The sequence below is a fragment of the Scomber japonicus genome, chromosome 16 (genome assembly GCF_027409825.1).
Source record: "Scomber japonicus isolate fScoJap1 chromosome 16, fScoJap1.pri, whole genome shotgun sequence".
NCBI lineage: Eukaryota > Metazoa > Chordata > Actinopteri > Scombriformes > Scombridae > Scomber > Scomber japonicus.
This window is the reverse complement of record NC_070593.1, coordinates 10,097,828-10,122,112: the sequence shown is the minus strand read 5'-3', so window position 1 is coordinate 10,122,112 and position 24,285 is coordinate 10,097,828. Positions and strand designations below refer to the sequence as shown.

Genomic DNA, 24,285 nt, shown 5'->3' with positions numbered 1-24,285 from the left:
CTAAAGGGGATTTCAATGTTCAGTTTGCACATTTTCAATTGATAACTGATTGCTGCTGTAAGATAGAAACTTCTTCTTCGCCAGTGTGCAGCAGGTCACCTTAAAATGTAAAGATTAGCCTAACCCTAACCCTTTTTCTGAAAAGTTGAATGATACCATCTTACCAAGTTTCTGATTTGATCTTTGTTTGTATTTTCTATCCATTGACAACAGCTCAAGGCAATCCTTAAAAGGAAATCCCTCCTTTTATAAACTCAGCACATCTGAACTACTATATAATTTCCAAGTTGTCTCGTAAAAACTCCAAATAAATTGGAATTTACAACTGTATTGTATTTGTACTGTCTCAACGCATTATGTCTGTTTTCCACTATAATTCACATGAAATCTATCTCTAGAAAACAGTTCAGGAAAATATCAAGAGATTATAATACATCAAAACAGTAGCTTATGTGGGGTATTGCATTATATTATAAGATTACTTGGGTTCCATTATTCTGTCCAACTTTTTTATGTACGCTATCACATGTTGCATTCTGTCTTTGATATCTGTCAACACCAAATAAACATAATTCTGCAGTGAAAAGACTCATGTTTACACTCGAGTAGCACCTCATGTTACTTTAAAGCTTTCCCACGTGCAGAACACATTATATAATAGTGTGTTTCATCATAAAATATGCTGCATGACAGTTAAGGCTGACCTGAGATGACTGAGTCATTCATTCAGTGAAAGCTTGCTGTGCACGCCTGGCTAGTGTGATCACCACTGTGTACTCTTAAACCACACAGCTACTACACATTTGTGTATTAGCTGTTTTACTACAGGGTGTGTTGCTTTAATTTGTCGAGGGAACATGACACAATCATTTCCTTGTTATAGTGGCCTCCCCAGTTACTAGATAATGTTCAGGCTACTGCTACAATTTTTTTTTTTTTTTTTTGCTTCATTAGTGAATACAGGACCAATGTGTGCAGTGATACATAACTACTACTTTACTCTCCATTTAGTCAACTCCAGTCAAATAAATAGTAACTAAACTGAGAACAAATCCACAAACTCACATAACATGTAGTGTTTGTTTATTGCAGTTCATGAACAGAAAATTCAGAATCTATCAAACAAAAATTGTAGCAAACACAGATGAAAGAGTTTCTAAAATATTTATTCATGGGATTAAAAAGACAAATGCAGCAGGGTTGAAGTGCAGAGATTCAGTTCTACAGTGAGCCCTGTGTCTACAGCCCTACGATGTACAATAGATAATAAACAAACACAGTAACAGTTTTACATTAATACTAGAATGCACATTCTCACAGAATGACTTGTCCGCAGTGTCTCATCTGTTTCTACTAGCTAAGCCACTGTATTTGCTAATGGCAAAAACAATATAATACTTAAAATAGCGCGTTGTCTCTTGGAAAATAACAGCAGGGTTATTTATTTGAGAAAAATGATAAAAATCTTCACCATAGAGAATTATACAGCTTACATCGCCTCTTTCTTCTTTCTTTTTTTTTTACCTCATTCATAATCTGTCAGTATAATGGCTAATGAAAATTTAAAAAGGACTTTAATTAATTAAAAAGAGTAATAAATACATGTCTGACCCCTGGCAAATCAGAGCCCTCCCTTCCCAAATCTTCACCCACATTCTGCCTCTTAGAATGATTCAGCCTGAAAAGTATTATTTATAACAACTGGGACAAGTGTGTTATTTATTAGACACATTATATTTTAATATTATCCAGATTTGGATGTAAAACTTATAATAAACAAAAGTAAAACAATGTTTTTTTAATACAGCCTCATGGATGTACTGAAAGTCATGTAACAGTCGCCTCTGAGATCCGTTGACCCACCTGCAATGATCTTTAACAATATGTTGAACAGGATTTCATTTTCTTGTTTTTTTTTTTAACATAAGGAATGTTGTCAGGCAGCCAAACTGTAAATATGGCAAAAAAATACAAATTTATTGGCAATATGCTCCTGAACACCACCTGTGAGTGCAGCAGCCTTCGAAACGAAATTCCTCTGGCTGTCAGCACATCATAGTCAACGCAACTCTACCACCAATGCAGCTTTCCACACCTGAGGATCACTATCCATCTCTTTTGTTTGTTTGTTTGTTTTTGTTTAAAGCATACTGATACATCATCTCAAAACTTGACATCTTGCAATCTTGGGTGCAAAATTGAAATATAAGACTTAATTATTTAACTGTGGTGACTTGTAATGTGTTCTCATACATCTATAAATGTGTAAACATGGCAAAAAAATTGGAATAATTTAAATGCATGGTGTGCAATAACTTATAGCAATCATATGGGAATGCTAGATGGAGAACAACAACTTTGTGTGCTTGTGCTGAGGTCTCTCCTGGAGCAAAATACATATAACACATGTCTCGGCAGCATTTGTAATCAATGAATCATTCCTCATGGCGCTAAATCTGATCCGGGGCTTCTGGGAGCGGGTCAGAATAAAGGAGAAGAGCAGAGAGACTAAGGAGAGGATCTGGAGCAGAAGGCTGGTTGTCTCAGGTGTGAACATACAGGAGGGATGGAGAGAGAAAAGTCTACAAGTAATACTGTGGCTGATGGCCAGTGTTGTGTAGAGAGGGATGAGGCTGGGGGGGACAAAAGGTTCAAGGCTCGGTAACTGCACTGGGCTCCTTGTCATAGATGTAGCTGCCCACACCACCAGTGTTCACGCCTGGAAAAACCACAGGGACAAACAGAGGGAGTCGAGGGTTAAGACAGAGAGAGAGGGCAAGAGAAGGTGCAACATGTGCAGGACAAGATGCAAAACTGTTTTTCTGAGTGGTTTCCCACAGGCTCGAGAAGCTGCTGTTATGCACAACAATGTTATGATGAAATGACTCTTGAGTAACACTTATGTTGTGCAAGATCTGCAGCGTGCACGACACAGATCAAGTGCTCAGACATACAACATTCTGTTTCAAGTGTAGGTGATAATTGGTGGGTTGACAGCACCCCCTAGCGGTTACCTTTGGGCCCGAAGAGAACAGCATAGCATGGTTTGTGGCAGTAGGGCTGACCATCATGCTGTAATGGAGAAAATGCAACTATTAACACAATAAAAATCATTCTTTATCTGCTTGTAGAAAGTATTTTGTAGTTTTAATTTTTTCAATCCTTTTTTCCCCCTCACCTCTGCATGACTGCCAGCTGACAAAGTCTTGCTGCACCTCTCACAGCGCAGGCAGGGCCGATGCCAGTCCTTGCCCAGTGATGTCACCTTTTCAGCTGTGTTACACACACACACACACACACACACACACACACACACACACACACACACACACACACACATACGGACACAACTGTGAAACTCCATAGCAACCACTTTGCAGGTTCACACCTCATACTCCAGCCTTTTTTCCTGGAAATTTGGAACTACTTACCAAAATACACCTTCTTGTTGCATTTGGGACACAGGTTGGCTTCTCCGGAAAAAGTGGTGATGCTGCCAGCTGCCGACAAATTACAGACACATTACAATACAGGAGAGGCAGAAGGTAACTATGGCGAGTGAAGGAAAAATGGTTTAATAAATGACCACTTATCTTTTCAGCTAAGTGTTAAATTCAGTGTGCTAATGACAAGAAGGTATAGAAATAAAACTGAGACAAGTACTAAACAGTTTGTACATGTTTCATGAGGGAATTAATGAGTAAAGGCTAATCTTGCCAAATTAGATACTTTGATTGCCAAGGTAATTGTAAGTTACAATTCACTCCCACCAACAGGAGCCAATGGATGTTAAGTGTACTTGTAGTTCTGTGCTGGGAACTGCAGGTGGTGCCAACAAGCAAAAAGACAAATCTTGAATCATTGATGGCTTCAGTAACCAAGTGGGTGGGAAACTGCCACTAACTGAAAACTGTCCAACAGAGATTAATTGAGTAAAAACAGCCGTTAAAATGATCTTTTTTTGTTGATGTCCTAGGAAATCTTTATCTAACGAGTCTGAGAAAATCCCCCTCAAGCCTCAGGAGGCTGTGTGTGTGTGTGTGTATCAATGTTCTTATCACCGAGTCAGCACCAGCTTCTTGAAAACACTCAAATCTGCAACAACAGCTGCCCTATCAGGACGTTTTCTCACACAAACACTTGCTGACAGATCTGTAATGTGCAATATATAATTAATAGTTCTGAATGAATCCATACACATGTTTTTCATTTACCTTTTGATGGTGCCTTGGGTACAAAGGTTTTCTTTTCCTCGGCTCTGGGGGCTGAATCCACAGTAGAAGGTGCGTTGTTGTTGGCTGGAGTATCATACACATATGAACCGGCTCCACCGATGTTCACACCTGCAAGGTAAGGGAGAACAGTGAGTGATGAGTGATGGGAATATTTTTGTCTGTATGGTCCTGATAAAATGTTCTACTTAAATCTTCTAATGGCTGAATAGCTTGAAAACTCAAATTCAGTTTTGACATGTTTTAAAAAATTTGAATGTGAAAAGAGTATATGTTGAATAAAATAAGATGTACTTCACCTTTTGGTCCAAAGAGGGCAGCATAGCACGGTTTGTGGCAGTAGGGTCTTCCATCATGCTGTAGGAGACAAAAAACACCATGACATACAGATTTAAAGGCATACTTTGTAGGATTTGCCTGTTACTGTTTGTAAACACAACATTCAAGGTTGGCCTCTCTCCTCCCCCGCTCAACATCACACACACATACACATACTCGTTTGTCTTTATATCCTCATAATGACATAATGCATTCCCTAGGCCTTTCTCCTAACCTTAACCATCACAACTAAATACCCAAACCAAACCCTTAACATTAAAAATCCAATTCTAACCTTAACTTTAAAACCAATTTGCCCTCTGAAGTTGTGAGGATTGGCTGAAATTCCACTACAATGGCTCACTGCTGCAAATGTAACAAAATCTAGCAGAAAAGGAGACCGCGTGAGCAATTTATCCAACAACTGTTAAACAAGGAGAACATCATCTATGTGGCTGCCTTTTTTGTAGCTTTCTCTTGGATGCCAGCTTGTTTTTATACACTCACACCCTGCACACTGTTATTGGATAGAGGCTACATACGCACTTCCAAAAGGTTGCAGTCCAGATATGCAGTCCAGAAATGTCTGATCTCTGTAGCCACCGTCATACACTTTTAGTGGGTTATTGGTAATGATTGAGAGGGATTACTTTTATATGAGTCTATAAATCTATAAAAGCATCTAAAGATAAAAAAACAAAATCTGATGACCCAGCATAAATTCAACTATGTCACTTTTTTTTGTTGCTACGTATATTTCTGCATGAATTTTGGCTCTTTTTCTTTAACAGAAGACGAGATGGACAGGTTATGTCCAAAAACGGAGACAAGCCCTTTTTTTCCAGCTTACCACTTCCTGATGATGTCATTGTCACAGGTTCATTCAACACAAAATAATGACAGTGACAGTATCCAAGAAACAGGTCTCTGTTGATACATCCAGTGCCAGGCTTCAACGCAGCCTACATATCTATACACGTGTTACTGACTGTGTGTTTCCACTTGAAGGGGGAAAAAAACCCCAGTCTGAGACATAGATGGCTTGTTGCTGATGCATGCTGGGAATGCGGCAGTCATGCAGGAGCATATGAACAGCTTGAGAAGGGGATCAGGGCTGAGGGCCAGGCCACTCGTCCAGAGCCCAATGCCCATAGATGAGAAGAACCAGAAGCACCCGGCAACACGCCAGACCCTGGGTGGCGAGGGGAAAACACTGATGTTAATTAAGCGCCATGCTACCCACAATCCTCTCTGCTTTGGCCACATGAGCTGCTTTGTCCTGAGAAGATGGTGCGGCCGAAAAAAACCCGATTGTTCTCTCACCTTTAATAATGCATTAGCCATGACAGGATCAGCTACTGTTAAAGCAGCCATGCACGCCTTTCACACTTCCCGTTTGACATTTATGAGATCCGTGAGAGTCTGGATGTTGACGCCAGGCCGTGACTAAGCACTGATGGCTTTCTCAGGACAGGACACACAGGGCTTCATTGTCAAGTGAACTCAGTGGTCTGTTAACAGTCTGCGGGACAGAAACATCAGCAGCAGAGGGACCCTAAAAATGGATTATCCATCACTGCACAGCCCACTCTCTTCCCAGCAGTTTACTTCCCACATCCTGACATCTAAAAACTGTCTTCTTCAGCTATTCATCTGTCTTTTCTCTTCTGGTCTGCACCCCTTTCTCATCCTCATTTTAAGCTCTGTGCCCCCTTGATTCAACCTCCTTATGCTGTTTTTTTCCTTTCAAGAGACACCAGAATGAAGGTGGATTAACTTGGAACCCTTGGCTGTTTTTGTTCTGCTTTTCACTTCCTTTATTTACAGGATTATGTCACAATAAGCTATTTCCGGGATACGTCAGGCTGTCCAGCCATTAATTAGCATGTGTGTTGTACTGTACACAGGTTGTAGCATTGGGCTGGACAGAGTGTTTTTTCCCCTCTCTGGCAGTAACCCTTTGAAGGATTCTTTAGAGACAAAAGTGACTGAGTCCAACATCTCACAATAAGAAAGCAAAAGCTACAAATAAAAGGAACAAAATTAACAAACTTTGTTTTCCGACACCTCAGATTTGTCTTGGGACCCCTTGAGAGATTTACATGCAAATATTTCCCACACATTAATATCAGTATTACAGCTGCAATGCCTGATTGATAGAAAACTAATTGTTAACTATCTTGATAATAAAATAACTGTAGTTACTTATTAAGCATTAATACCAAACATTTGCTAGCTACAGCTTCTCAAATGTGAGGATCTGAATATTTTCTGTGTCATACATGATAGTAAAATGAACATTTTTTGTAATCTTTTGATAGTTGATCAGACACAACAAGATATTTGTAGACCTGAAGATGTCACCTTGGGCTCTAGGATCTTATGGTGGAAATTTTTTTCCACCAATATTTTATAGACAAAACCGATTATGAAAATAATTTTTGCTGCGAGGAAATGTATATCTTGTGTCTTAGTTACACAAAAAAATAATTTATTGATAGTATAGAAATATTGGCAAGAAACTGTATACTCAAGGTCTTCATCAAGTTGTGAAGAAGACTGGGAAAAAATCTTATGTGGGCTTGTCAAAGCGTTTCTTATTTTGACTTGCGATTAATATGTTTTGAATGTTAACTTAGTCTCCATTATGCTTTGGATGATTAAAACAGGTTATCATGCAGTCAGTTAACTGTAAGGTTGTCAGATTTAAATTTGTGAAGCTAAAGCTTAATACCGCCACAATCTTTCAGGGTCAACAGTGCAGACTTGTCACCTTGTCTTTTACAGCCTGGCTCTCTGCCACCATCCTCAGGAAGCTGCTGCCCTCCTTTGGCCCACAGACCACAGGCCAAACTGGGCTTCATCCCGCCCTCCTCACTCCATTTAAAGAACTGCAGCTCTGAGGTTCATAACCTTCTGCATACCGAGCCGGGATAACATCAAACACCCTCTATAACGATCCCACAGTCCTATTACATTCCTTCTTCCTTTTTTTTTTTTTTTTTTTAAACGCAACGTCTCTCAGCCTCTTTCTGTTTCCATGACGATGATCGAGCACTGAGTTTTTTTCCCTACTAAAGTCATGCCATTGCGCTGCAGCCCGGGGCGGGATTTGGATGCTGTCTATGGAGAGGGAGAGAGAGAGAGAGAGAGAATAGGGGGAGAAAAGAGGAAGGTGGGCCGAGACAGAGCGCTGGCCTCAGAGAGATAGATTGTGACTACATTACTGTAATCACGCAGAGATTAAACAGCAGAGCAACATCCCTTGAGGTCTACAGGGAAATGGGTTTTGTGGACAAAAACGGTGAGATCACATCCTCCTTGTGTAAAAGAGGAGAGGAGAGGAGAGGAGAGGAGAGGAGAGGAGAGGAGAGGAGATGAGAGGAGACTCGGAGAAAAGGTGCCAGTGTGTGTGTGTGTTTATGTGCTGAAAGGGTGAGAACTGAATCGTTGGCTGGGTCATGACAGGCAAAACAAAAAGGGCAAGATAAGAAAACCTCCAGGGGTGAAGGTGCCAGATAGTGAGCTGCGCCGGTTCGAGAACCACAGTTGGAAGGAGGGGGATCTATGTCGAGACGTGATACTGCAGTCTGATTGCGTAATAGAGAGGAAAAAGGATCTGAAGGCAAGTTATCCTGTAGCGCTAAGGGGGTTAAAATTCCCAGGAGGAAAGGCCATATTAACAGATGCAGCTCAGCACACATGGCAGGAAAAGGACATGCGCTCAGCAATTTCCTGCACAAAATGTACACTTGATGAGACTCTCTTCCACCATAACACTGCAATTCCTCCCAGATATTTGCTTTGTAATGTACCTTGGCGGATACTGGATGGAAGTCAAGAGATTTTTAATGAAATAAAAAAACGACAAATAAACAAACTGAAGAGAAAATGTGTCAGTAAGTCATTACATAACCAGAAAACATTGACTTTGCCTCGTTAGATTTCACAATAGCAGTCAATGAACTGGAAAAAAAACAGAGGCATGGGGGGTTGTAGACCTTTGACCCTGTGTAATCAATCCGACTGTAACACTGTTGCCCTGATATTTTTAAAAGAAAAACAACATAATGTCTACAAGAGGAAGAAAAATAGAAAAACTTTGGTCCATGAAGTAATTTCCACGACATTTGGTGGACATTTTTAGCCACTGAGTGAATATCGTGTTAGAATGAATGGCTTCAATTCAAAGTAATACTTCTACCTCAGGCAGTGGTAGTGTCGGGCTTCATTCACAGAGCTGTAAAAGCTCTAAAAAGCCCATTTCACTGTCTCACTTGGGCAATGAAAAAACCCACGTCATGGCTCATCCTTTAGAACTTCCCCCCCATTCGATTACACTGTGAATAAGAAGACTGTCCTTCGTCCAGAAAAGTGTGTCTTAAAACCTCAGCTGACATGCCTTTGAGCAGGAAGCGGAACCTGTGAATTACTGAAAATTTGATCTGAACTGCTGGTCAAACACAGCGAGTCATTTGAGGACGATTCCTTGGGAAAGTTTAGAGATTAAAAACAGCTAATAGATGTGTTTAAATGTGCTGAAATTTAATAAAAATGCCACAAGTAAAAATCCCCCATTCAATTCCTTACTGAAGGAAAAAGGACAGAATTGTTATTATCTGCAATGTAGTTGAATAGAAGTTTGGAGTAGAATAAGAAGAAAATGCTCTAATTTGTTCAGTATCACATGCGTATGATTTCAAAAGAGGGACAGTGTTGTGCTGTTACTGGTGGTGGGTGGCGTGTTACTGACCTCAGCGTGGCCTCCGGCGTTGAGCAGCTTGTTGCAGCGGTCACACTTAAGACACAACTTGTGCCAGTCCTTCCCCAGCGATGACACCTTCTCAGCTGCACATGAAAGACAAAAGAGACAGAAAAACAGGGATCTGGATGAGTGCAAACATTCACAACATAAAGCAGCAATCATATAGATTTCTGCGAACAGCGACAGCCTTTATATTTCTCCATCGATTGTGTCAAGCTTTGTGTGTGTTATAATGTGTCGTTCAAGTCGTCGTGGGGAGGAATTACGTCCCTCATTGCTTCACTCTCCAGAATAATGATTAGCTTGTACTGTACTTCTGTGGGCCGATGGAAATCCTGACATAGTGCCAACTGAGTGATTGTTTTCTGGTGGGGGGGGGGGGGCTGGGAATGCCTGTGTACCGCACAGGATGCAACGGTGATGTCACTGCAGGATCGACAGACACTGGCGTGAGTCCCAGTCCAGCTGTAACGGCGGGGGGTGCCCACATCTAACCCAGATCCTTTGTGTAACCCCTTCTAAAACATACATACACACCCATCCCCCAGTTTACAGTATACCCATCCTGCTTCAGACGGCCCCTCAACCCTATTTCCGTCCCCTTTTCTTTCCTCTGCGCCTCCCAGACCGACGACCTCCCCTCCCAGACAAGCAAAGGACCCTAATTATACCCTTTCCAATAATAAATCTCCTCTGCTTGCACACAATGGGCCCCAAGGAGTCGTGCAGGCAGCAGAGGAAACACCTTCTCTTATCGAGGCAGGGCACAAATAACCGGATACTTGAGCCCGTTTCCTACATAACCTCAGTCGAAAACACACACACACACACACACACACACACACACACAAATAGTGCACACACACACCCACCCGAGTATGTATGTGTGAATGTAAAGATGATTACTTCCTCCTGTTCTTCCTCTCTCTAGATGCTTTCCCATATGTACCATAACCCGTGGATGTTTTGTAAAATTCCTGCATCTAAGCTAATTATTTCAGACGTAAGAGATTTGTGAGTCATTTGCAGAACAGCAAAGGAAAACAAAAGAAAGAGCAGAAAACAAGACTACTAAAAGGACAACATGTATTTAATGTGTTCGAATTTCAAGGAGGGAAGTAATTTTTCTGACTTATATTGTAGGTTAGAGCCTAGATGCACCAGACTATTGCATTTTTTTACATTTTCAGCTGCAAAAACGAGCATTACAGATATATCTAACATATCCAAACAGACATGACGCTGATTAATAGTACGAGACCTTCATGTGAACGACAAAAATCATCTTATCAAGTGGCAGAGTCTTCTCAGGATTACTATTAAAAGATCCAACTCCCTGCAGGGGTTTCTGTTTACTCTGCAATCAGTTTCACTGTCAGTTACAAAACTGAGACAAATGGCCAACAACAGGGCCCTGGAGAATAGCTGGAGATAGGGTGTGTGTGGAGGGGTTGGGAGTATGGGGAGCGGGGGGGCAGGGTGGGGGTCTCCCATTAAGAGCAGAGGAATGCTGACTTGACCAGAAGACGTTGCCGGAAATGTTAAATCACTCTTAAGAGATACTGTTATATTCAGGATGAAAAGGCAGCAATAAATCACTGCGTTACTCAATAATCTGCTCTTAAATCAGATCAGAGGACGGCCACAAAAACCTCCAGACACCACTCCAGTTAAAAGGACATAAATATGAGTGGGATCAGTAGCTTCTGTGTGTGTCTGTCAATATCACTTAGAAGTGTTTTGTGCTGCTGCTGTCATAGATCAACCATCTTCAGTGTACACCGTTTACAGGTTTCAACTACTCCCATCTCGGACTGTTTAATTAAAAGAAAAGCAAGAAAGTACACAGAGTAGACAGGACCAAAACATATTGTGAGGGTCTAATATGAGAAGTTACTGTATAAATATATCTTCCTGTGCATCACTCCCATCCTACAAGGTGCGTAGTTAGTTTGCATTAAGTTGTGCAGCTCAGTCGGATTTCATCACAGCTCTTCAAGGGAGCGCGTTGCCAGGATATTCAGCATCAATATCAACATCAAAAGGTTTCAAAAGTTTTTCAAAGCTTTATATACTCTCAAATGTCTTGCACTTTAACTGGCAGTTCAGCTACTTTAATCTGTACATTTCACCTGTTGGTACGACTAATTTCAGTGCTTACCCGTCACCTGACAGCTGACTTTTAACTCCTTTGCTTTACCTGACAGTTCGTCTGCTTTCAACAGACTCAATTCAGTTTTTAGTTCAACTACTTTCAGAGATTACATTTATATAGACAATTCAACTGCCTACAGATCTTGAAAAATACTTTTTCAAACACTGCAAGCGATTACAATTCAAGTCACTCCAGCTGTTACTGGTTCTTACACTCAAAGAGACACTTCAAACCCTTTAAATGCTTTAACTTACTCTTCAACTTCAATTGCTTTCAGTGCTTCAAAAGGGAGTTTTTTCAACATTTCAAGACGTTTTAACCTCCCTCTAATGTCATTTTCTTTATTAAATGTGGCCTTTTCTACTTCATCTCAAATTAGAGGATCACCACAAACCTTTATAAAACCTTTAGACAATGTTTAAAAGACAGTATGAAAGGAAACAGGAGGGGATTTCCTTGTCTGCACTGAGTGTGTGTATGTGATTTATTTCCCCACTAAATCTGAGGATACCCATATACCTCCTGACACCTCTACAGTGTTTAAAATAGACTAAATGAATGGAATAAGGGAACCCTGCCAATGTGTCCTCAGTGTGTGTGTGTGTGTGTGAGATTCAGAAAAGCGGACACACCTCCAGACAGATCTGAAAAGTCGGTGTATGAATGGAAATAGACGTCAGAGCCTCCCTAACGTGTCCTCATTTCTCTGTGGTGTGTAGTAACAAAGTCCACTGTATAACAGCTCCCTGTTTTAAAGGGCAGTTGTTATTGTAAGAGGGGTGAGCCTGTCTGTGTGTATTATGTGCTGTGGGAGGTATAGAGTGGGGGAGGTGGAGGGGATCTGCATCTGGCCCAGATGTTTATACCTCCAGCTCCAAGCCAGCCTCTATCCTTATTATCCTTCACAGAGCCACGACCACTGAAATAAATCCAGAAAAAAAGGCATTTGGGTTGACACTATTACATGAATTCAATAAAAAAAAAAAGAAAGAAGAAAATTTGCACTACAAGAAATTATGTAATGAATGAATCAAAAGACAAACACATTCAGTTCTTTCCTCTCTCAAAATAGGAAACGTGTGGGCACAAATTAAGTGAAATGTCACAGTGTATTCCTCTACCTCGCTACGGCAACAACGTGAGGGTAAATGCATCCACTTGTGTAAAATAAACAAGCTCCTCACACGGGGGAAGTCTCACCGGATGTTCACATTTACATCGTCAACACTGATGAGGACGTGCTAAATCCTTTTAGCCAATCTAATTTCTCTCACGACACCCTGCAATTTGCGCCGCTCAAAAGCACACAACCGGGGATTCCCCTTTGATTTAATGTCAACAGTAAAACTGCTTTGAAAAAGAGCTGTAACACATCTAATCTGTCACTCCTGTCTGTTATAGAAATATCTAGAATAACTGCAAGCTTTGACGAAGATCAACTATTTTGATGACTGAATAATCGATTAAGTCACAAAAGGCCAACATTTAGATGGTTTTGGGTTCTCATATGTGATGATTTAATGCTTTTCTTTGACAGACACCGTAGGAAACTGACTATATTTAGGTTTGGGACAGTTAGTTGAATAAAAAATGATGTTACCTTTGACACATTTTCTGACATTTTAGACAACAATTTATTAATGAATTGAGAATATACTTGTCAGATTAAGTCAACAATGAAAATAATAGGAGTGCTCTGGTTGTCCAGTGTTTCCTGTTGGCCTCTCTGCCAGTTACTGACTGAATAAAACAAACAATGAAAATAAGCAGTCAGTTGCAGCCTTAAATTTAGGGTTTCTCGCTGTGTTTAATAGCAGAGGTGGGCCACCTGGCCTGACACAAACCACTGCTGCTGCTAACATTGTTAAAAATTATTACAAGACATTAACCTTCAGTAAAAACAAGCAGAGTTACTACTTCACACAGCAAATGCCATTTATTTAATGATGGTGACTACTGTTCAGGCTGAAATCCACTAACTAAATAACGAGACTTACGACCTCCAGTAAACCATTTCCTGGGTAGTTTTAGTCAATACAAGAGATATATATATATATATATATATATATATATATATATATATATATATATATATATATATATATATATATATATATATATATATATATATATATATATATATATATATATATATATATATATGTGTGTGTGTGTGTGTAAGAAGTGTTGATCTCTTTTGGCTCTAGATCCAGTTAAAGGCATAAAAACCTGAATGGAGCAAAGGTGAGATGAGCAAAGAGGTGACTGTGATGAGCTGATACATCTGTTTGATTAAGACAGATTTTATGATCTGGTGGAAAATAGGAAATTCATGTTCTGTTTTTAAAAAGAACATAGACATTTTAGCCAAAGCGTAGTTTAAAGCTTAGACTAGCTTAGGAACTACAGCTTGTGATAAATATAATGTCTGTAATGTAAAAAGTGTGTATTAATTTTAGATTTAAAAATGTCTGGGCCAGTGCGGAGTGATTTGCTGACTAAGAGTTGTCGAGAAAGCATTTCTAAATTGAGATGTGACCGTGTGATGACTGACAGACAGATGATGATACTGCAGGACACTGAGCTCCAGGACGGGGGAAAATTGAAAGAGTGCTGGGTCAGAGGTCGTCATCATTACTATATGATACCTGCACCACTGTAAGCTGCTTAATTCCAGGGCTAAGCTCTGTGGCTGGCTTCTCTGATTGCATTGTCAATATGGTTTCAATCACTATGCCAAGTGCCACGATGGCTCCTGCTCTGAGGAAACCTGATTCACGTCACTGATCATTACTAAAATGGACAAGGCTAAAATTACAATGCTACATGTGAGTGTTACGCACTTCTCATTGAACTTAGGCCATCAGTTTGAGCTTGTGTTTATGATGAGATGTGAGCTAACTAGGCGGCAACACAAGCATGATTTCATGTAGAAACTGGGCCAAAACTGTGCTACACCACCTGATCTATATCCAAACAAGCTCAGCTGTGCCAACCCACCCACCTCATAGCAGTTTAGTCCATTTGGAGCCCAGCTAGGCTCACGTGCAGAGAGAAATTGACTTGATGGCCAACAAAAAAAAGCATTACGACAGCGTTGGTGCCACCGCTGGCTTTACACTGGCATGAAATTAAGGGCAGCATCTAATTTTTGCAGTGTTAAAAGCATGAGTGAGGGATTTATGCACTTTTTACGTGGAAAAAAGCTTACACATACTCACACTTAACACAGCATTGGGTGCAGCTATAACACATTTTATGGCTATAAAGAAAAAAGGTGCACTCTGAACATCTATAAAAAGGAAGCTTTTGCTATTGATCTGATGTCATTTTATCTGTAATATCTGTCCATAAGATGACGATTTATTAGGATAGCCAAAGCATAACGGTTCAATATGAAAGTCATGCTCTCTGATGAAAGGAAATAACTATTTGGGTCTAACTTTATTCCCGGGAAATTGAAGTCATAAGGCATCTAATGCAAAGGGTAAAAACAGCAATCCAACATCAAATAGATTGAGTTTCTTTTGAAAACGAATTACTCATGTGATATTGCAGCGGGTAGGAGTATCCGTTCTTGCTTACAAAGACAGAGGTACGTCAGAGAACTTCAAGCAGGTTATAATTAGATTTATTGTTTATTCTGTTGCATGATGCACTTACATTTCACATCATATTGAGAGTGAAACCAATTACAAAGAGACCCTCAGCCTGTAAGAGGAGCAGCATGGGAGCAAGCCCGCAGTAAATAGTGTACAAACACACTGTAATTGGACAGAACGTTAAGCTAACAGAACTTTAACAAGCAGTCTTCAGAGAGGGGGATCATTAACGACCCATTTCTCCATATGACTTAATTACTGTTGCTTAATTGGCAGCTACACCCAAAACACCAGGGCTGATGATGAACTGGGATTCACCCCTGTGGTCAGACAGAAAGTCAACCCTACTCTGTTAGTCAAAGCTTTTAAAAAAAACAGTCCCAAAAAGCACTTGGTAGTTGACATTTATACAGCTTGGACTTCCAGCACAGCAGGAATGTGGTGGTGGAGTGGGGTAGGGTGGGGGGTGTGGGCTGTGAAATCTCATATGGGTGCTCTCTTATCGATCAATAATTCGATCAGGGTGCAACGAGGGGAAATCTAATGCGTTTGACAAAGAGGATGATGCTGCAACCAAAGGAGCTCTTCCCTACAGAGAGATAAAAACAGCTGTAAAAGCTGCAGGTTTCTGGATATATAACAGCTTTAAAGGAAATGTAGAAATATATAGCACACACTGACACTGAGTGATGGTAAATACAGATCAAAGGCTTTTAAATGTGCAATTGATAACCGTAAAGTCAATCACTTTGTCACATACGAGGCCAAACATTTGCCATTTATGAAAAAGACACAGACATGACAAATCAACGAGCTTAATTGATTCAAAAGCAAACATGTTTTGCGCCAAATTAAACTCAAATCAAGTGTTTGTAATCTTTGTGATGTAACCAATGTTATTGTAAGTATCTCTAAATCACGGTTGGCTTGATTCTGCTCTGTTGCGCCCTCTGGTAATGTGGACCCATCTGTTTAGCTCTTCCTACAGTAAACTCATCCAAAACACACACATAAACACACATACACACACACCCCTCTACCCATCCTCTTTCTCATTCCCTTCATCCATCCATCCAATGACAGCTGAGTCCAAGCGGGTGATCTTTTTGTTTTTCTGGCTTTTGTCACAGCAGTGAGATAATAACTACACGTTCTAATAAACCACGTACACCTGACTGACCGGGGCCCACGAAAGCAAAGCATGCAGGACCCAAACACGGGGAGATGGGAGGGGCATTCATTAGAAACCCGGCTCATATCTTACAAGAAAATGTTTGTAAGGAAAAAACAAGCCGCCTGTGTTTCCTTCTCTACATCCTCTTACTATTCTGTGTATTCGGAGTACAAACACCCTGAAGGAATTGTGACCTTTTCCTTAACTTAAACACAATGGCCATTCAATCGGACACACAGGGGGACTCGACCTCACCCAGTGAAGTGACTTTAAAGGAGTTTCCAGCTGGGGAATAAGTTTAGGCATCATTCATCACATTTTGTGTGTGGTTAGTTGGGGTCAAAACGTTCTTTGGCTAAATTTGTATTTTTAAATGATTAAAAATAGTAGCCTGGATGACTTGGGATGCAGATGTCCTTATTTTACTTGCATCTTTGGTCATTTTTATGTCAATATTTTAACTAGTGTCAAGTTTAAGAGGCATTGTGAAGGATTAAGACCAATGTGTATTTCAATTTGATTAGTTCATTCATTAATACATGTAGGGCTAGAATAGGATAGACTTTATTCTCATTGCACAAAAAGCACAACTAAATTTGCTGCAATGATTGTATTCATAATTGAATGATGTACCAGTTCTATTAATCGTTTGGTCAATATAATCAATTAGAAAATACAAAAACTGGGACAGTCACTGTCACAGTTTTAGACAAGCTTTTGTCTGTCCAACAGTCCAATCCAATCCAAAAATAGAGCTTTACCATCACATGAAACACAGAAAGGAGGAAGTGCTCATTGGAAAAGCTGGAGGGGAGAACATTTGATTTTTTTCTTTGTCAATATATTTTCACAGTTTTAGTCAGAATGTGTCACTTTTAGCATCTCAAATTAATGAATTTAATACCTATATTTGTCATAAATGAGAGAAAACTTAATATATTTTGGTTTTGGACTTTTTGGAGGAGACATTTAAAGACCTGAATTGTGACTATGTAATATTAGAACAGTAATTTTCTGACATTTTATAGACTAACTGATTAATCGAGACAGTAATTGCCACATTAATTAATCATAAAAATGATTGTTAGTTGCAGCCCTACACTACTGTACAATAACTGCTCATGAACTACGTAATTGCACATAATTAATTATAGAATAAAAGAAAAAGAAAAACTAGCACACAACTTGTTAAAAAGAAGTTTTTGAGTATTTAAAGTTCATCTTCTGCTGGTTGTGACTTGTGAGTGAACTAAAAACGAGGTGACAGTGACCGTGCTGTGCTGAACATTACAATTGATTTGTTCTGGGTCAATGTGTGCATGCAGCTCACTATGCTGCTGTTTGTGCAGAGAAAGGACTGATGCTGGAGAGAGTCTAGGAAACATGTATTCGGATCTCTCTGTGGCTGATGCAACCCTGTGGCAAAACTTTGTTCTGGAGGTCGTCTGTCGCCTCAGCCAAGGCAAGGTTTCCTCCGCAGGCTTTCTCCCCCCACCCCCCCGAATAAAAAGAGGCCGACCTCGTGAATTCTGCTGGCTGACGTAAATGGGCTGCAGTTAACTCGCATCCTGTCTGCACTGGTCAGAGAAGCCGCAGGCAAAGCAGCCCTCCACATTCCCTGCCTCGCCCTCGCTGAACCTCTGGGCCTCCTTTCCCCGCACCGCATCTCATCTCTAACCGGTCGGGACACTGTGTCCCACTACAGGGACTTCAAAAAGATCTAGTCTGCATGACTGGCTTAGAGAGAAGAGGAGCATGTCTTCAAAAGAGGGAACAGACCTCTGTTAGTGCAATGGCACCTTCAGATCTAGCCAGTGGTAATTGGATAATCATCCCTTGAGGAGCAGACATCATATGACAGAGGCATATAATGTAGCAGTGCTTAAGACTTCTTTGAATGAAATCATCTGAGTCTTGTAAAGTGGCGAAATAAAATTGACCGTGTCTACATGAGAGTGTGGTCAAAGTGGAGTAGTTTCCTTTGAAACTGTCAGAGAACGTAGCTTCAAAGTTAAAGAGTAAAACTCTGGATGTTTGCTCCTTAGAAGTGAAGCCAAAATATCCATACCCTGGTGGCTGGCTGCAGTGTATGTCCCATAAGTCCCGCCCCCCTCTTGTTAGCGGACGGGACATGAAGCACACTAAAAAAAAAGTAAAATAAACATTTCCCCAAAATGGTTTCTGACATTTTAGGCTCTTAAATTGTTTGTCTAAGTGCTCATTTTTCAGATAAGCTTGTTTATACTAAGTTATTTGACGACATAAAAAAGGGGGTTGACTCTGCTGTGCAGGCTCTGGCTCCAAATGACGTCACATAAGCAAAATGCCTGCTCTCCTGGAAAGGACCTATTTTGGCTTCACTTTTGCATAGTGGTAGGAAGTGGCGACAAATCCTCCATATTTATATACAGTCTATTGAAATGACAGGTGTATTGATCACATGGGCCAGCAAATTCACCTTGTCTACTCAGACAGATAGAGAAGAGCTACATGTATGTGTTAACAGTGAGGATCCAGCAGTCACCAGTGAAACCTTTATGTGTGGATTCAGGCTGTCACTCTTCAAAATTCACATGATATAAGTCCAACATATTGCCATCGGTACTCCAGCAGGGGGGGGATGGTAATGCTCTGTTATATGAGTAAAAAACTAGCAAGCCGTGCTGGATGGATAATCGTGACACCATTTTTGGATAAACATAATAAGGCTCTTTGCAACTTTGGAGGCTGCTTTCAAATTAATTGAAACATGTTTATTCTAAAGCTGCAAGGATTAGAACAAAAAATAAATCTCCAACTATTCTGATAATTAATTGTTTTTAGTCTTCTTTTAGAAAAATATGTCCCAATTCACTTGCAGCAGCTTCCCCAGCTGCTCTTTTCTGGTTTCTTTAGTCTCCTATGACAGTAAACCTTTGGTTGCAGACTCTTGGTCGGGACAAACGTCATTTTGTGCTCATGACAACAGCAATCTACATTTTATAGACCAAGCAACTAATAATGTAATCAAGAAAAGAATGGACAGATTAAACAATCATGAAAATAATAGTTCATTACAGCCCAAATTCGTCACTTGAAAGTAAAATTATCTTCATCACATCATTTATCTTATGTCAGATGAGCCCATTAGCCATGTCATGAAGGCAGAGGAAGCACTTAAGGTAGCCCAGAGGTACAGAGGCAATCCAGGGGAGAATTGCCAGCTTAACTGAAAATAAGTGCGTGTCAGAGTGTTTTGATATGCGTCACACATTGCAGGAATGTCTTACCCTTTTGTGAGTTCAGTTTTCTTGTTATTATACCATTTCATTTTGGTTTATCTTGTTCTGATCTGTTTTTTCTGATTGTGATTAAATGTTTTTCTGTGTTTTATCAAATACTGTTTTGGTAGTTTGAGCATTGCTTCCTTTAAAAACTTTAAATCTGGCCTTCAGCTTTTTTGGCAACATATTTAAGCTGGCTCTGATAAATGTGCATGCACTGATTGCCTGAAAAGCCTAAAAATCATATTCTGTATTTGTTTAAATAATGAAAATATTAAGGATTTAAACTGTAAAATATATTTGGATTGTTAACTATAGACAACCCTCATAGTTCCTCTGTGCCTCTGCTGTTACACAACAAGTCATTCTGCTGCAAGGTGGAATGGTTTCACCTGTGAAGTGGGGGCAGGGAGGGGCAGCCTGCCTTTCAGCACCAAGCTTAATGCCATCTCCATTAAGGGATCATATTTGTGCCTCAAAAAGGCAGAGAAGAAGGACCCTCATTGACTAGTGCACAGTAGCTTTCAGGTTATGCAATGGCACAGAGCAGGAGGCAACGACTCAAGAAATGATGTTACATAACTGACGAGGCACATTCACAAAGCCCACTGGGCAGAAAAGTGGAGAACAGGGTACGCTGGTGTTGACAGAGGGGAGGTGGAATTGTGTGGATGTCTGGGGGTAAAAGCGGGGTAAAAAAAAAAGAGAGGTGTGTGGGAAACAGTGCACCGCTCCGTATCTTCGACAGAGAGGACTAAGGTATTCTGCCTCACTGGGAGGACAAACGTGCACGGAGACAGAAAGAGCCTTGTTGTGAATAGAGACGTCGTTTCTAATTATAATGCATGAGGCGCTTCGAGAGTCTCCGTTTAAATAAAAGGCGGGTCATCTTACCCCATTTCCTCCCCCCTAGTACTTGTAGTTGAGAGAAGAGGAATTCAGGGCCCTGAGGCAAAACCAAGTGATTGAAGAAGAAGAGGAAAGAGAGACAGAGTGAGAGGAGGTGGTGAATGAAAGAAAGAAAGAGAAACTCACAGTGGAGTACCATCAGTTCCCATTTAGCTCCTCGTTTATTCACTCAGCTGAACAAAGATGCTCTGCTCCAATTTGTCGCACACAAGAGCTGTGGCTGGACCCGCTCAGCCGAATTTGGGTCTTGTTGGGGGGAGACTTAGTGAGCCGTGCTGTGTTGTGTTCTGCATGGACTCTCTCACATGCTAACAAATGTATTTCCACTGGGCCCTGGTCACATGTCAGCCAATAGTCCCCAGTGTATTCTAAGCATCTCCATACAACAGGAACTAACAGATGCGAGACCACACTGTGAACGCTGGGAATTTTAAATCAGGCAACTCTAGAAGTAAAAAAGTAATATCAGAGCAAACCCCTGAGATTACTGCTTAATCTACATTTCACTTGAGTTTCTGAAAGACAAAACTTAAAGATTTCCTAGTTCTCTACTCAAATAAAGCAAAAAAAGTTAAATTATCTTGTCAAATGCCTTAAAATGCTATCGACTCCTTCTGTCTCTCTCTCATTAAGATGAATGTGCAAAGATTTTTCATTTCAAAAATTGAACTGCAGGACAAAATAAGTCTCCTACTTCAGTTTTTGTGCACTGTGGAGGCTTCAAATTTCCACATCACACTAGCATAAATTGAATATTGGACCAGGGCTGGCTCCAGAACCAGTTGAGATGTCACAAATCAAAAGAACAACGTTCCCTTTTCAGCAGCCTTTGAGTGTTAAACTCTGCACATACATCATTCTGCACAGTGACGCCCAAACATATACTGTAACTAGAGCAGCGAGAAGCAAGACACCTTTTTTGAGTGGAGGGGGACTTTAACTTTGAGGTTTCATACACTTAAAAAGCAAAGTAAAAACAGCAGCAACAGTCAACATTTGCCTTTAGTGGCAATTAAACAGAAACCGTCACTACCATAAAACAGATGTTCATTAAAGTAACTAACGGAAAATAATTAAAACATTTCCCCGAAACCAATAAAGGATTCTCATCCCAGACTGTGGCTTGCCACCGCCATGAGAAATGACGTTCTGTTGCAAAGTGTAGTGTAGTAAAGTAAAGTAAAGTAAAGAAGAGAGTAAAACATTGAGCACTACTGAATCCAATATTTGACAACACCAGCTGGAGGACCAGGTGGGTGACAGCAGGGTGGGCCAGGCACCACTCTCTATATAGCACACCATGAACCGCAACCACAAGAAGAAAGAAAATGGGAGCAAGATGGGACAGGAAATACACAATTTTCTCCATCAATAACACATGTGTGGATATAGATCAGAAACTTTGGGATTTTTTCCCCCCCAACTTTACAACCATATTTGTGCCCGTTTTCTGACATTAATGGCTTCTGCAGACCTGAAAATTCACCTCAGTGCAGATTATCACGCGTCTCCTGAAAGCCAAGTGTCTGGATGTGGAGGATACACGTAGGTTGGAGCGGCTGAGCTCATTCTCCGGTATCTGAAATTCATCACTGACATCATGTTGATGCTTCAGTCTGTGGGCAGCAGCACAGGCCCAACATTTCTCCCTCCCCTGACCTCTCCCATGCGACTCCCTCGCAGTAGCTTGAAACTTTAATAATGTCATTAACCCCTCCCGTCGCTTTCTCCAGTCCTCCCCTGGTTCATGACATATGCAATCCAGTTCAAGCCATGCTTCCCTCCCAGTAGCCGTTCATCATCATCACCCTCCTCATCATCATCATCATCATTACAGGCGACTCAGCCCCAGACGCTCTCCACCCAAAGACACACCCCGACCAAAAATAACTCCACTAGGCTGGATCTCAGTATGTTACATAAAAAAATAACACACGTCACTGAGGAGCTGTGACTCACTCGTTTCAGTGAATTAAGAGTACAACCACAAATGAGTACTCAGACGTGCATAAAATCTGTATTTGGGGGGAAAGAATAAATCTTATTTACGCAGATATTATTCCAATGCCAGTGACATTAGGGACCCATAGGATGAGCAGCAGCTGTGATGTTCACTGCCGTCGCTCCTGTTACGTAAGAGGACTTCCATCCACTCACATAATTGATTTTGACCCCCGTGACAGCTCTGATGTGTGCTGTGAAGTGTAGAAAAGATGCCTGCTTTTTTTTTGTAGGCAGCATGCAGCAAAACATAAACAGAGGATTACTCAGAGCTTCAACAGGACAGTAATATGTCACTCTAAAAATAAATTCAACCTCTCAAGAAAACTGAACATGTGCAGCCCTAAAATTCAATGTGGCCATGTTAATTTTTGTTTATCTTCGCCACCTAAGCTCCTTTAATCCTCCGCTTTGCTCCTGCTTGTGTGCATTTCTTCAACTGCAAACATCTGTCATAGTAAATGCAATATGCTATCTATCTCGCTGCAACTCAGTGTGACTCAAATCTCTTTGCTTAAAAGTAGGTGTTTTGTTTTCCCCTCAGTCTTTGTATACAGTGATGCCACTAATGCATGTTTACAGGTTTTTTTTCTTCCCACTGACGCAGCATGATGTTACTGCGCTCCTCCATGAGTGGGCAATCTCAGCATATGGCATTTTTTGCACTCTTGGCAAGGGCGTCATCATCAGCAAACCTTCCAACTGCCAAAGCTCGGATGTTTACCAAACACAACAAATGAGAAAAAAAAAAGAGAGAGAAAAAAAATGGCACAGATCACAGTCAACATAAGATAAATCATTCATCCAGTCTTGTGAAGACAGTGCAGACTGGGCATTTCTAAATCAATTTGTTGAATTAGTTGCTCATTCAGCTCATATTTACATTGTGACCCCTTTGCCTCTCCAGCTTTTGGTTTTCCCAAAGTTTGTGTAAATCATTCACAGTGCCAGCAACTCTTTCCCTAAAATAAAATGCCTAATCTAAGGAATGCTGTGAACTTTATTTACTGTATGTGAGAGATTCCTTTGGGAAAATGTACAAGTTTCCCACCATTACACATAAATCAGTAAGCAATTAAGCTTCATGAGCCGAATATCAGACTAATATTAGTATATTTAACATAAAAATGCATTAAATATACTCCTGCAGGTTGATATATTTTCCAAAGTAGTCAAAAGTGTATGTGCGCATTCAAAACTCCATTTAAAAAGTAGGCATTTTAAACAAATGTCAATATAGCCTAATTTACCATGTGAAATGTACATTTTTTTCAATGAATGAGCATTAGCTGCTTTATATATAAATTGGGGCAATTTGTAAACTATAAATTCAGCTATAGCAGTACAGAAAATGTGAAACAAGTTGTCCTACATAGAGAATCGATCCCCTATCACGAGTATCGTTTAGCTTACATGCGGGGTCACCATCATCTGCCCAAAGTAGTTAATTTGCCGCAGCCAGGAGCAAAATAAAGCGGGTATTACTCACCGAAATACACCGTCTTGTCACACTTGGGGCACTTTGAAGCCATGTTTGCGATGTTTTCTGGGGTCGAGTGAAAATATATGTATTGTTTTGTTTGTCTGGAGCGGCGTCCACTCTCTCTTTCTCTCTTTCTCTTCGTCCTCTGTCCACAGCAAGTGTCCCGCTCCGCACACACAGACCAGGAGCATCTATTCAGTCAGCCGCTCATTTACATAGCCCCGCCCCCTCCACGAGAACGTCCACATGCTGCGTTCACGTGTTATGGGAAATAATTTAGTATTAACGCACATAAACTATGAATTGATATTCGTGTGCGTACATAAGCCTGTTGTACGTACCAGTTAATTCTACTACTACTACTACTACTACTATTACTACTA

The 24,285-nt window shown here is 40.6% G+C and overlaps 1 protein-coding gene across 1 annotated transcript; it reads right to left on the bottom strand.

Annotated features, from left to right (window-relative positions):
* Nucleotides 1-1,147: 1,147 nt before the first annotated feature.
* On the bottom strand, nucleotides 1,148-24,061 carry crip2 (cysteine-rich protein 2). Its single transcript, XM_053336149.1, has 8 exons — nucleotides 23,909-24,061; nucleotides 9,304-9,398; nucleotides 4,532-4,589; nucleotides 4,215-4,343; nucleotides 3,432-3,500; nucleotides 3,179-3,273; nucleotides 3,015-3,072; nucleotides 1,148-2,719 (listed from the first exon to the last, which is right to left on the bottom strand). The coding sequence occupies exons 1-8, from the start codon at nucleotides 23,949-23,951 to the stop codon at nucleotides 2,652-2,654; spliced, it is 615 nt and encodes a 204-aa protein (XP_053192124.1). The 5' UTR covers nucleotides 23,952-24,061; the 3' UTR covers nucleotides 1,148-2,651.
* Between the last annotated feature and the right edge of the window lie 224 nt (nucleotides 24,062-24,285).